The sequence below is a fragment of the Lytechinus variegatus genome, chromosome 8 (genome assembly GCF_018143015.1).
Source record: "Lytechinus variegatus isolate NC3 chromosome 8, Lvar_3.0, whole genome shotgun sequence".
Taxonomy (NCBI): domain Eukaryota; kingdom Metazoa; phylum Echinodermata; class Echinoidea; order Temnopleuroida; family Toxopneustidae; genus Lytechinus; species Lytechinus variegatus.
This window is the reverse complement of record NC_054747.1, coordinates 2,774,950-2,789,888: the sequence shown is the minus strand read 5'-3', so window position 1 is coordinate 2,789,888 and position 14,939 is coordinate 2,774,950. Positions and strand designations below refer to the sequence as shown.

Sequence of the window (14,939 nt, the reverse complement as noted above, 5' to 3'; positions counted from 1 at the left end):
TTTTCTTGAAAATTTACTGTGTTTGTCTTTGGTTACAAAAGACATTGTGCAAATTTCCTGTAGAAAAAAATTATGACACTGATGGATTTCCATAGAGTTACGATTGATTGGATCAATCGTAACTCTTTGTAAGACGGGGCCCAGAAGTCTGAATTGCACAGCTGTTTCTTTCTCATATTCAAGTCAATAGCAAAGTCATACACAGTTTTTAATGAAAGACCATCTCAATCCTATATCGTGACGTACATATATATCAATAACAAAAGCACATACATATATATCAATAACAAAAGCAGGAATTCTATGACAAATATCCCCTTGGCCAATCAAATTGCACTATACCAGTAGCTTGTAACAGAAGCTTTCCATTTGTCATTGATTGCAACTTTTGTGAAACAGGGCCTTGAATAGCTAGACTATTTCAGCAGAATACAGTCCGTAGAGTGAAAGAATGAATCGATCTCACTTTCTTCTTTCCGCTATCTCTGCTTTAGCTGCTTCTAAAATGGGCCCAGCTCCTTTCTCAAATAGACCCTTGGCAACGCTTATGCCAAGAGCCTCAGCTTCCTGCATGGCATTCTGGGATACCCAAGGAGCAATGACGCTGGAAAAGAGCTGTATTTCAGGAATGGTTTCTGTATCGATGGAGTGCTACACGTGGGAAGAAAAAAGAATTTACAAACAAAAAGGCTATTTCAAAGTATTAATGAAATTCTACACAATGTGAATCATACTTGATTAATGGCAAAAAAAAATCACAGATGTCAATGAAATCAATTACTATTAATTAGACAGCTGAAATTCAGTCTCTCACCCCCCCCCTCTGAAAACTATTTTATTTCCAGGCAATTCTTTTCACAACATATTACCTAAATTTGAAACAAAATTTGAAGAAAATTCATCCCGAGCCTCCATGTATTATTCTCTGACCCCCTCCCCATGAAAAGTTATGCGTGGTTGACAATAACCATCACAAATACATGAATAAATGATGAACAATGATAACTAAGTTGTATATACAGTGCGTCCCAGAAAAAACGAAACCGAGATTTAGCGATCATTTATCATTACTTAATCATAAATAAAATAGACAAATGACCTACCAATTTAAAGCTTAGAATCTCCTCTTTCATCTGATATTACTTAGATTATTTCTCATTCACGCATGAGTGAGCAAATGCAATTTGAAGAAAGGATATCAAAAACTCATTTGGCAGGGGGTATCTGGGTTTCAAAAAGTAAACCACATTTTTGAAAGGTTCAATATCTCCTCTTTAATTTGATACCTAAATTACATAAAATGGTCACGAAATAACAAAGTTCTGGTCATTTGAACTAAGGCTTGAATTTCAATAATTTCATAAAATGAATAGGTTCTCCAGGCTGGCTTTCAAACTCTCTCGACACTCTGTTTTGTAGACGATCAGCCATGCATCAAATCTTTTGTTCACCATGCGGAAGCTTCTGTGGGAAACCGGTGAAAACACGTTTATCTCATGAAATTATGGAAATACAAGCCTTATTTCAAATGACCAGAACTTTTTTATTTCTTGACCATTTTCTGTTATTTTGGTACCAAATTAAAGAGCAGATATTGAACAATTCAGAAATGTGGTTTTCTTTTTGAAACCAAGATACCCCCCCGCCAAATGAGTTTTTGGTATCCTTTCTTCAAATTATTTTTGCTCACTCATGCGTGAATAAGAAATAACCTAAGTAATATCAGATGAAAGAGTAGATTCTAAGCTTTAAGTTGGTAGGTCATTTGTCTATTCTATTTATGATTAAGTTATGATAAATGATCGCTAAATCTCGGTTTCGTTTATTCTGGGACGCACTGTATAATCAAATACAAAATAATAACAATTGTAATAAACATATGAATAAATAGATTAATACATCAATAAATCAAGGACTAAATAAATAACAGAATTCCTTCTTTAACTCTGCGCGCTGATGGAATTTTTCACTTTCGTACAATAAAATTTAACAATTGTATTAATTATTTTTTTTCCTCTACACAGATATTGAGAAGCTCATAATTGCAATAGTTCTTGGATAACATCAATGTCATAATCATAAGTATCAAAGAAGCAATGTAGGAATCTTCAATTGAAGAAAATGACATTGAAACAGCCGTCATTATTATCCCCCAAAATTAATTCAGTGTGCAAAGAGTCAAGTGATAGCATGGGCTTAAAAATATGACTAGTAGAATCACCTCTTGTGTTAACTGCTGAGGTAGGTTACTTGATTTCTCTTCCTCTCTTAGTTCTGATCCATCCAGACTCAGTACTGATGCATTGAGTGTTAACTGAAATAAATATAATACATGTATAATCAGATAAAGGTGAAGAATAGAAACTGCGCCTCGGAATAGTTTACTAGATTACAGGGTGCTACATAACTTTATCGAAGCACTTGCCCTGTCGTTAAAGTAAATTTTTAAATAGTTGGAATATACGTGCCCGAAAATCTATTTCACTTGCCCGAAAAAAATCCTTGAAAAGAAAGTTTTACCTCTTCAAAAGAAAACATTACGGTTTAATGAACCATTGACCTTTTTTTTCTCTTTCATCATGAACTGATGTACCTTTTTCTTGAATTTCTTTTTCCTAAGTGATTTTATCTTGTCCGCCATTACCAAATTTAGGATCAATATATCATATCGACCCTAATTTTGGTCATTCTACTATGGGAATTTTTGCTTGCCCAATTCGGGCAAGTAGTTTTGGTCTTTATTTCAAAACACTTGCCCGACTTTAACTTTTACTTGCCCTGGGCAATCGGGCAAATGCGTATGTAGCACTGGGCTAGATAGATGGCGCATAATAAATGCTGTGTTTATAAGAACAATTATTACTGCAATATACATTACATCATATATCCAACACACAAGAATCAGAGAAGATGATTGCTACAATTTTGTCTGTGATTTTGCTGGATGGATTATTTCATAGATGTCATTACCATAATTAATTTTTTGTATTTATTATCAAATGCTTGTAAGCTATTGTGTGTGTGTTTTTTTTTAAAGAAGTGAATAAAGAAGTCGTTATCATTAAAATAAGACCTGGATGAGACGGGTCGTGTGGTCCAGTGGTTAGAGCATTGGACTCATAATCGCAAGGTTGTGAGTTCGAAATACTTCGAATCCCAACTCTGCCATTGTCTCCACTTTGATAAAAAGGCCCAAGAGTGATATCTGTCGTCTATAACGTCAGCCACTATGACTGATTAACCTAGACGTAAAATGTTTCATAGGTAATTGGTTATATACCAGCTTGGCGTTTACCAGCAAAATGCTGTCCTGCCGAGTTCCTACGGGAGTTACCACAAACAGAAACTTTGGGGAAGCTGCCTGCATGGGTATAGATAAGGTTTACTATATCACCATAACCCACAGGTCTTCCTCCCAAAACCCATCCAAACTCTGCCCATTCCAGAATAAGAAAAGTGAAATGAAATTAATAGGTTAAAAGTGGCAGTTCATTATCTTTGGTCATATAAATATTATACAAACAACGAAACCGAGATTTAGTGATGATTAATCATCACTAAATCTCGGTTAACTTAATCACAAATACAATAGACAAATGACCTACCATGGTAAAGCCTAGAATCTCCTCTTTCATCTGAAATTATTTAGATTATTCCTCATTCACGCAATGAGTGAGCAAAAGCAATTTGAAGAAAGGATACCAAAAACTCATTGGCAAATTTCAAAAATTTCATAAAGAAAATCACATGCCTAAAAAGTTAAAAATCTGCTCTTTTATTTGATACGTTAATCACAGAAAATTCTAAGATTCTAAGCTTTACAATAGAGGTCATTTGTATATTGTATTTGTGATTAAGTTATTATAAATCATTTGTTCGACGCACTGTATATCAAACCAACATGTCAATTATCTTCAACAAAGCGACTGCACGGGAGATAAAAAAAGATGAGGAATAAATAAGATTTCTATCATAACTTGTTTGAAATATTAATTCTAAATGATAAAAAAAATCACACATACCTTATCATCTTCTAATTCTGAGAAGACGGCAACGGGTGCACTGCAACCACCCTCTAGAGTCTTCAACAGCGCCCTCTCTGATATACATCGGAGAAGTGTTGGTACGTGATTGAGTTGTCTGAGTAGCGCATGCATCCGCTGATTGTTTGATTTGATCTCGATGCCAAGAGCCCCCTGGCTGACTGAGTACTTGCAGGTGTCTGGCTTTAGAATCTTAGAAAAAGGGGTAGAAATTGCAAATCGGTAAAAAGTAAAATCATATAGGATATCATATTCATGGAAATATGTAAGATAGAGTGTGTTATGTACAATGTATTACAGATAATTGAAAAAAAAAAACAGATTTTACTTTATAAAGCATGAATGTACCTACTTAGCTAGAAATTCAAATGCAGATATTTCAGCTTCAGTATGTTACTTCCAATAAATCAGATACTAAATTGTACCTTCATCAAATCATCGACCCATCTTTCCATCAATTATTCCATCCATTCATCTTTCCTTCAATTCTTCCTTCCATCCATTCATCCATCTATCTTTCCATCCATCCATCTTTCCGTCCATCCCTCTTTCCATCATTCTTTCCATCCATCCATCTATCCATCTGTCTATCCATCTATCTATCCATTCATCCGTCCCCCCACCCACCCATCCATCCTTCCTTCCATCTATTCTTACATTCGTCTTTTCACCCATCCATCCTATCTTTCATCCATTATCTATCACTCCCTCCATCCACCCTTCTATCAATTAATTCATCCATTCATATGTACCCATCTATCCATTTATTTACCAGTCCATCTATCTGTCTATCCATCCAACCAGTAATCTAAGTACCACACCCTCCATCCATAAATATATCTATCCATCCATTCTTCTTTCACTCTATCCATCCTTCTATCTAACCATCTATCCATCCATCCATCCCTCCATCCAAGTATCTGTCTATCCTATCGATCCATCCATCCATCAATCCATTCTTCTATCACTCCCTCCATCCATCCTTCTCTCTAACCATCCATCCCTCCATCCACCCATCCATCCAAGTATCTGTCAATCCATCCATCCATCCCTCTATCTATCTCTCTATCTATCTATCCATCCATCCATCCATCCATCCATCCATCCATCTATCCTTAAATGTACCCTTCCATCCATCCCTCCATCCAAGTATCTGTCTATCGATCCATCCATCCATCCATCTATCCATTCTTGTATCATTCCCTCCATCCATCCTTCTATCTAACCATCCATCCCTCCATCCATCCAAGTATCTGTCTATCCATCCATCCCTTTATCTATCTATCTATCCACCCATCCATCTATCTATCCTTCAATCTACCCTTCCATCCATCCATCCACCCATCTATCTATCCTTCAATCTACCCTTCCATCCATCCATCAATCAACCTACCTGGCTTATTCTGTGTTCCCATCCCATTCTCATGAGGCCAGCTACAGCCAGCACCAATCCATCATAATCCTTGGTTTCATCTAATTTCCTCAGCCTCGTATTCAAATTTCCTCTCTGATCAATGTTGGTTAAAGAACTTTATCAAATTTAGACCCAAGATTAAATCAAATCCCAGTTCAGAATATTGGCCACTGTCATTAATATTTGCTCTTGGATTTGTTTCCTTCCTGCAGCCTGTCACCCTTCAACTGATATTCTTTGATGGTGAAGCAAAGAATAATATGGTGTTAAAGGGGAAGTTCACCCTGACAAAAAGTTTATTGTGAAAATAGCAGAAAAAATAAAAAAAATATTGCCGAAGGTTTGAGAAAAATTCATCAAATAATTAAAAAGTTATTAGAATATCAATTATTTGATTTGTGACGTCATATGCGAGCAGCATTCCTACATAGCGAATGGTAAAAAATCAATGAAATGTCATTTTCTCAGAAAATTGAAAATGGTTTTCACTGTACCTTTTGTATATCAATAGACAAATCATTTCACATCCGATCATGAAAAGAAAACAAAATTAAGTCATCAGGAACCATACAAAATTTGAAATTCATGCATTTTATATTACATAACACATGGGACAGCTGCTCGTTTATGATGTCACAATTCCAAAACTTGGATTTTGCTCAAACCTTCACCGATATTTTTCACTATTTTTTCTGCTATTTTTACAACAAAGTTTTCTTCAGGGTGAACTTCCCCTTTAAATTATATTGGAGAATAAACTATCAATATAAGAAAATTGTGTTTTTAAGTTGTTGTTTTTAGTGTGAATCAAATAACATCCTCAAATTTTTCTCTCTGAACAACGTTAGTTAAAGAATTTTACCCATTCCTATTCTATTTCAATTATCCCTCTGATTAATTTTTGTTAATATTCTTTATCGAATCATAATCTATTTAAAATTCCTCTCTGACCAATGTTAATTAAAGATCTTTAATAATCAAATTATAGTCTATTTAAATTACCCATCTGATCAATGATAGTTAAAGATCTTTAGTCAGGCATAATTAAGGTTTCTTTCTGATCAATGTACTGTAGGTTAAATCTAACAGTTTTTTTCTCTCTCTCTTATATGCCCGATCATTGTTAAACTTTCACCTGTCTGCTTAGAATTTGTTTTCATTTGATAATAACTTTTTATTGGATATGCATTCCCAACTGATTGTACATTTGGAGGCTTGACTGACAAAAGCTCCATATTTAGTCTTAAAAATAATGTTTCTTTTCTGGGGATGTACAAAAAATGTAAATCAAATCAATCGTGCAAGGAAACAAAAAGGATACAACATCTTTAAAAACAAGATGTGGAAATTTTCTCTTCAGTTGGGCCACTCTTCTGACTGAGCTCGTGCCTAACACACTGAAAGATAAACAGAAAAAAAGAAACACGATTATATTCACTTGATATACAAGCAGTTGGTTAACTTATCATAACGTCCAATACAACATGGGCTAAACACACTTTCAATTTGGTGTAATTGCCATTGGGTCTACACTGCACTTGGTCTAATATCCACGCAGTCTAAAACCACTTGGCCCAATGCCTTTTGCACTTTTTCATATGATAAAAACAGTTCATAGACTAATTGGGTGTTAGACTAATTGGAAGGAATCAGTAGGAAGCAACTCCTCGAATGCATGAGCGCCTTGGTAGCTGAGCTAAAGCCGGGGTAATAATAATAGCAGGGCCCGCTGGGAGAACAGCTTTCGAACTGAAGTGGCTAGCCTGGCCAAATATACTGTTATTATTTATCATCATTATTGGATGATAGGTAAAATGAGTATAGCATAACTGGAAATCCAACAAAAGGAAAACGGGTTGAATTTGCAATTTGACTATTGTAGACAACTAAGTTTACACCATGCAGGATGAAACCACAGAGAAGGTTGACATTCATCATCATCCTCATAGTAATCATCAATACTGTTGTCATCATCATTACTATCATCGTCATCATTATCAGCACCATCATCACCATCATCACAATCTTGATCACCACTATTACAATCAGGATCACTATCATCATCCTCATCATCCTCATCATCATCATCATCATCCTCATCATCATCATCATCATCATCATCATCCTCCTCATCATTAACATCATCATCATCATCATTATCATCATCATCATCATCACCATCATCATCATCATCATCATCATCATCATCATCATCATCATCACCATTACCATCATCACCATCATCATCATCACCATCATCATCATCATCATCATCATCATCATCATCACCATCATCACCATTACCATCATCATCATCATCACCATCATCATCATCACCATCATCACCATCACCATCATCATAATCATCATAATCATCTTCATCCTCCTCTCTCTAGAGTCCATTTTCTCCAACTTTTGTCCTCTTCATCGCTCATGTTATCCATCATGTATCTCATAAGAGAAACTTAAACACAAGATATTTTCAATACCGGCGTAAGACCTTGAGGCAGTCAACTGGGGGATAGGCATATTTCAGGGCTTGCTTGCTTGTTTTAATAGGTTTGATACAATAAACTATGCTACATGTATATGCAATAATTTCTTGTCCAGTCTTCAAAAATTCATGTGATGTGAAATCAATCAAACAGCCAACCATATGGGGAAACAATTACTCACATCTTGTTTATACTCTGGGTGAATTATATCCAAACGGACTCATTATATGAACAAGGTTATGATATAACCTTGTTCTCTGTTACCACTCCCTGTGTGGTGAAATAAGGCTGGCAATGTTTGGCTTATTTCTTCTTTTTCTTTGGGACAAATGCTTGATTTTGACACTGTCAGTTTCCATTACAGCTATTCATCATATAACTTGGCTCTTAACCCTATCTAGGCCGGGGGGGGGCTCAGAGGCCCCCCACCCCCATCAACGAATCGCACGATATTTTCGCTGCGCGAATTTTTTTGACCACGCCGCTCGCTGACTTTTTACTTTCAAGTCTTGCGCAACTTTTAAGACCAATTTTGCGTCACCTGGGTACCTGGTTCCGATATTACGCAACATTATGTAAGAGCATGTCAGACCGAAAATTGATCAAAAACGTGATTTCGTGTACAAAGTCAATGCAAATTGTGTTTTCAACCAAAATTCATAAATGTATGATTGTTTTTAGTTTTGCTGGTCTAAATGTATTTATTTTATGCTTTTTATGATCACAGAAGAGTCCCCAACAAATTTCATTGAAAAAACAATGAAAAACAAAAGGTCCAAAAACAAAGAAATACATAATTGCAAAAAACAATATAATACATAAGAAAATGATTTGATATTGCAATTTTATTCATTTACAATTGCTAAGAACACAAAGAGTTTCCATGCCAAATATTACATGTAGTACATTTAGAGCTTTATTTAGGGAGTTAGAGGAAAAAGGATAATTTTGCATACTAATTACACATAAATTAGCATAATCACTTAGTAGCTATTTGCATGAAATAAATTACGATCGCGTGGTTGACGGCCGAGATCTTCAGGGGGGGGGGGCCTGGGAGGCCATATGAACTCCCAAAATACCCCAGCGTAGATAGGGTTAAGTAAATTTGATTCTTTAAATTATTTTTTCTTAATTAAAAATAGAGAATGAAAAATTACAATTGTATTGCCATATATTTTTCCATCAATAGAGGATGTACACAAAAATATGCCCAAAATTCAAGTTTTCAAGTACTGTGGTGAATAGAAAAATTACGCCCAATTTACTAATGAAAAATAAATTGCAACTGTACAGAAATTAGTATTTTTGGTCACATCAGTGATATTTTAATTTTTTTAAATGTGTGCTGTGTACAGTATTGGCATACCATAGTCCTACCTGTAGATTCCCCACAGGCAGGATGGTAATGAACCCTTGGGTGATCCAAACGGTGTCAATTTCCCATAAAAACAATCTTCCTTCACTCACCTGCCTTCTTTCATTGTGTCGATTGTGATTCCACTTAAATTTTTCCGAAGGACCAACGCATCGTGGGGATCTTCTCTCCTAAAATGATATTGACAAAGAAACATTGATCAGAAGGAAGTAATTGTTAGAGTTATTGGCCTATATTCTGAAGTTCAGCTTACCATAAGTCATGGTCTTACTCACCTTTACTATAGGACGTAAAAACTAAAAATTTTATTCATATTTTGTTTATTTACGATTTTCTTTCCCAATGCTTTAATGGTGAAGAAAGATATTTGGTATCATTCCCAGCCAGTCGTGAAAAGAATTCTGCAACAAATGTGCCGACAATTTGCACGTCTACTGTTAAAACAATTTATGTCAAAACTGGCTATCCACAGTAAAGCCACAACTTAAGACCATGGTTTGCTTTCAAGTAAGGTTCAGAATACAGGTCTGCTAAGAATTCATTTAGAAATCAATTTTCAAAGAAATGTTTAAAGGGGAAGTTCACCCTGACAAAAAGTTTATTGTAAAAATAGCAGAAAAAATAATAAAAAATATTGCCGAAGGTTTGAGAAAAATTCATCAAATAATTAAAAAGTTATTAGAATTTCAATTATTTGATTTGTGACGTCATATGCGAGCAGCATTCCTACATAGCGAATGGTAAAAAATCAATGGAATGTCATTTTCTCAGAAAATTGAAAATGGTTTTCACTGTAACTTTTGTATATCAATAGACAAATCATTTCATACCCGATCATGAAAAGAAAACAAAATTAAGTCATCAGGAACCATACAAAATTTGAAATTCATACATTTTATATTACATAACACATGGGGCAGCTGCTCGTTTATGACGTCACAAATCCAAAATTTTGAACTCTAATAACTTTCTTACTCTTTAACGGATTTTCCTCAAACCTTCACCAATATTTTTTACTATTTTTTCTGCTATTTTCACAACAAAGTTTTCTTCAGGGTGAACTTCCCCTTTAAAGTCTTGTGTTGTAGCTACATGTACACATCTAAAAAACTTCAATCCAAATGCATTCATAAATCTAAGGCAAAAATATTAACCTCAATTTTTTCCCAAAATCCTTGAAAATTCTTCAAGGAAGTGACCATCATAACCTCTCCAAGAAGACAGAAGGGTTCAGGCAAAACTTTCTAGGTTAATAATTTCACCTTGATTATGCATTTAAATCAATAACAAGCCTTTAACCCTAACTAGGCCGGGCTTTTTTTTGGCTGTTCTGTGGCGGGGGGGGGGGGGGTTTGATTCAACCACTTCCCCTTGAGATCTCGGCCACCGATCGCGCGAGCGTTGCAAAAATGTGCACACTGGTAATGTGCAATGTAATCTACAAGGCTGTATGGTAAAATTCTCCAAAATAATGAGATTTTATTCTATATGAATTAATTATGCTAATTTATGCATAAAGCATAATTTTTGCTCTAACTCACTAAATAAAACTCTTAGAATGCTTATGTTGGTAAAAATATTCTTTGTAGCATTCTTAACAATCGAAATCGAACAAAAACTTCGTTTTGGAAATGAATTTCTTAAGTATTTTATTGTTTTATGAATTTCTTCTGTATTTCTTTGTTTTCAACCTTTTGTTTTTCTTTGTTTTTTACCAGATTTATTGCACAACCTTTTTGAAGCATAATTACCTAAGATCAATTGATTTCAGCTGTTTAAAGTAAAAATAATCATATCTTTATGAATAAGATTGAAGATGAGAAAACTCAATTTGCATTGACTTTGTACACAAAATCATATTTTGGAACAATTTTTGGTCTGACATGCACTTACCAAATGTTGCGTTGTTTCGGAACTGCGTTCCCGGGTGTCCTAAATTTGGTCTCAAAAGATGCCGAGATTTAAAAGTATAAACTCTCTGAGTTGCGCGGTAACAAAATTTCATGTGGCGGAATGATTACAGAAAATGTTGAGGGGGGGGTTGATTCAACCCCCCCCCCCGGCCATTTTAGGGTTAAGGAGTCCTATAGATAGTGCAGTAGAATATATACTTTATGGAATATTTTCTGCGCTCTCTAAATTTATATATTATTATTACTAACTCTTAACATGCCACAAACACATATCTGTGCATCCACTGGAGTGCCATGAACACATTTTCGTGCAATGGTCATACAGCTATTGTTATGCCTATTGCATTTTGAGGAGTGCATTGCATGCATGAGTGATTCCATTGTTCAGTTCAGCTCATGTTTAAGAGGTTTAACATTATTGTTTCAGGAGTGATTCCCTTTTTATATAAATAAAACAATTAAATATAGACTCTCTGAAAAAAACATGGCACTCGCTGATTACAGTGAATCAAAAGTATTTTGGAGCTACATGCATTCTATATCATTATTGATATACAACATATGACAATTGAGTCATAACAAAACAAACTGTAAGTACAGAAACATCTAAAAAGGCCATGTGGATGCCCTGTTGACATTGATGTCCAAGCATAGGCCTTGGACTCTTGAGCCCGAATTCATAAAAGTCGTTTTGAAAACCCACGGTTGAATCCATGGTTTATGCAGATTTCCTGTATAAATTACGCTTATTTTAGTGCATATCGGGCGTGTGTATAAAAAATGTCCAATGCTGATGCAGGGTTTGTCACAGAAAGCCAAGTTGACGCATGTTACCATAATAAGATATGCTAATTTATTCATTAGTACACTGTTTGAAGAGTGGACTCATGAATAAAAACAGTGGACTCATGAATAAATAGCGTGGATAACCACGGTAACATGCGCCAATTTGGCGTACTGTAAAAAAAGCGTGCGTCAGTATTGGACATTTTTTAATATACGTGGCAAAATAAGCGTAATTTATACAAGAAATCTGCATAATCTATGGATTCACCCATGGGTTTACAAAACCACCTCTATGAATTCGAGCCTTGGAGATTTGTTGTGTCATTTCATATTTTGCCAATTTGTGATAAAATAAAAACGTTCCCTCTAGAAAAGTGACAATGTACATGTAGTATCATTTAAATGAAATAAAAATTATGCTCTTACTCGCAAATGGCTCCAATGGCCATGTCCGAGGGCAACTTTGACGGCATATCCTTAAGAGAATGGACGATCATCTCAACTTCATCTAGCGCTAGAGCTTTCTCAAGTTCTTTGGTGAAGAGATTGGATTCTCCGATAGATGCGAGCGGCTTGTCTTGAATGTGGTCTCCAATGGTCTCCATGGTGACTGAGATGAACAGGAATAAAATTAATTATTAGCAGACAGTGTACATCTCAATGTAACATAGCTGAACACATACACTTTAAGACACATTAAACTTAAGAAAGGAGCTCAAAAGCATGAGAGTGAATTGACAAAGCCCGTTACGGGGACGCTCATGCATTTTCCTCAGTGCATTTGAAGGATTTCATGCACAAAATTTCTGGGAGAAGGGGAACTGCACCCCCTCCCTCCTTGCCCTTCATTGCCTACAACCACAAAATACTACTTTGATCACTCCCCTAACTGTTTTGCTAACAAAAATAAGTGGAATTTTTAACTGTCATAACTTTCATATGTTACATTGTAAGTCTTAGTAAACTGAATTACATGTAGAATATGATTTGACCAGTACAAAGAAACATTTGTTTTTCTTTTGTCAGAAGACCCTACATGTACACTAGAAATCATGGATCCAACAATGATGAAAATGTATTTAAATCATCTAACTTTTTTCTGCATTCATACATGTAGATATTTTAAGCCCCTTCTCATTGCTAAATTAGTTTTCTAGTGTACCCTTGTCATCTTGCTTAATAACCAATAACCATCATCATAATCCTCCTCCTCATTATTATATGTTTAGAATGGCAGCTTTGGCAATATTTTTTTTTGAGTTGTACATTGTAGCTCTTCAACATTTGAAGAAGAAAAAATCCAGGGCTTCACATGAAAATAGTAATAACTTAAAGAGAAATTTTGTGAACAATGCCAGGTTCATCATCATCATCATCAGTTAGTTCTTAATTATTCATAAAAATCTCATTGAAATCATCACTATAATGAGGGGAAGAGAAAAAAAAACCCTCATCAAAATCATTTTAAACAATTATATGGACTTCATAAAAAAGTATTTATTCATCATTGAAAGAAATAACATTTCACAAGTTGGGTATTTGTTTTTTTTATGCAAAAAAGGTGGTGAATGAATAATTTTCCATGTAGTGCCTTGGATAAATTGTACCTACATCACAGCCCCATGGCCAAAATTGTTAAGTACGATCTCATTTTTCAATTCATTATCAATAATACTATGGTCATTAAAAACTTGATTGTCTTGGCATTAACTCCTCAAAATCTGAGGAAAAAAGTAAAAAAAAAAACACAATTTTGTTAATTTACCAATCTTGAATTCCACATCTGGATGAACTTTCTGCAACAGTTCCACAACATGATTGGTTTGTATCATGGCCAACTGAAAAATGGTAATGAATGAATGTTTAACTTTAAATGAAGTACATTTATTTTCCAATAATATAAGCAAACAATATATAGATAAGAAATGAACCCCTTATCACTTGTCAGTTTCTTCTCAGCATTTTGATTTAGAATAATTTTGCAATGGGAACGTAGGATGCAATATTGGAACCATGTGAACTCAAATTATTTTTAAATAAAAGTAAAAGTGATTTCAAGAAAAACAATAGGCCTACATGACTATTAATATATAGTCACGACTCACGTATTGTTTTTCTTGAAGGGTATGCGGCAATTGCGATGCAAAGAAAAACGGTTGGTAAATATAAAATAATTTATTTTTATGATAGGGCCTATTCATAATTTCCACAATATTTGTCTTAAGTTTTGGAGTTTGGAGTAGCTAGTGCGAATTTTTCCTGAATGTATTTCCTCTAACAAGTTAGTTGTCATTTTTAATTAAAGCACTGAAATAAAGGTGTCTGGCAATGATAAATATATCATCACAAAACTACGCTGTGTCTAGATCAAGGTCCAGGCCAGCGCCAGGCTTGCCAGGCCCAGGGGTGCCGGCCAGGATCAGAGTGGGCGTGTCACCTCATCGACATCGCTGAGACTGAGCTGCGCTGTCAATTGAAGTTGAATTATCTTACGACAAGAGGAAGAAATTCGCTAAACACAATACACAACCAAACACGTATGGGACCGAACAAAAATACTTCGGTTCCCCACAGGCATTCACCTCGCTCTTCCTCGAGCCTATGCGAATAACTTCCACTTGACCAGCCATACTACCGACAAGACGACGATGCTTATTATCAGTATGAGAAACTCCCAATCTCCGTGAACCGAAGTCTTCTAGTAAAAACTACGTTTTCGGACCGTCTCGGTCTGCGTCTGCACTGTATGTACTGCTCGCGAAAGACTGACTACACGTGAAATGCAAATGACCTTCAACCCGGAAGTCGAGCCCATTATATGTGTACAATTTTAGAGCAAAAATATAGTGCTGTGCATTGGTTGAGATTGTATTTTTTACGATTAAAACACACAAAAACCTTCATTCAAAT

General features: G+C 35.2%; 1 protein-coding gene across 1 annotated transcript; it reads right to left on the bottom strand.

Annotated features, from left to right (window-relative positions):
* Window positions 1-273: 273 nt before the first annotated feature.
* Window positions 274-14,913, bottom strand: LOC121419813 (porphobilinogen deaminase-like). Its single transcript, XM_041614275.1, has 9 exons — window positions 14,612-14,913; window positions 13,795-13,867; window positions 12,456-12,639; window positions 9,423-9,500; window positions 6,779-6,854; window positions 5,437-5,550; window positions 4,023-4,235; window positions 2,222-2,314; window positions 274-651 (listed from the first exon to the last, which is right to left on the bottom strand). Exons 1-9 carry the CDS (start codon window positions 14,657-14,659, stop codon window positions 463-465), a joined length of 1,068 nt encoding a protein of 355 aa, XP_041470209.1. The 5' UTR covers window positions 14,660-14,913; the 3' UTR covers window positions 274-462.
* Window positions 14,914-14,939: the final 26 nt, after the last annotated feature.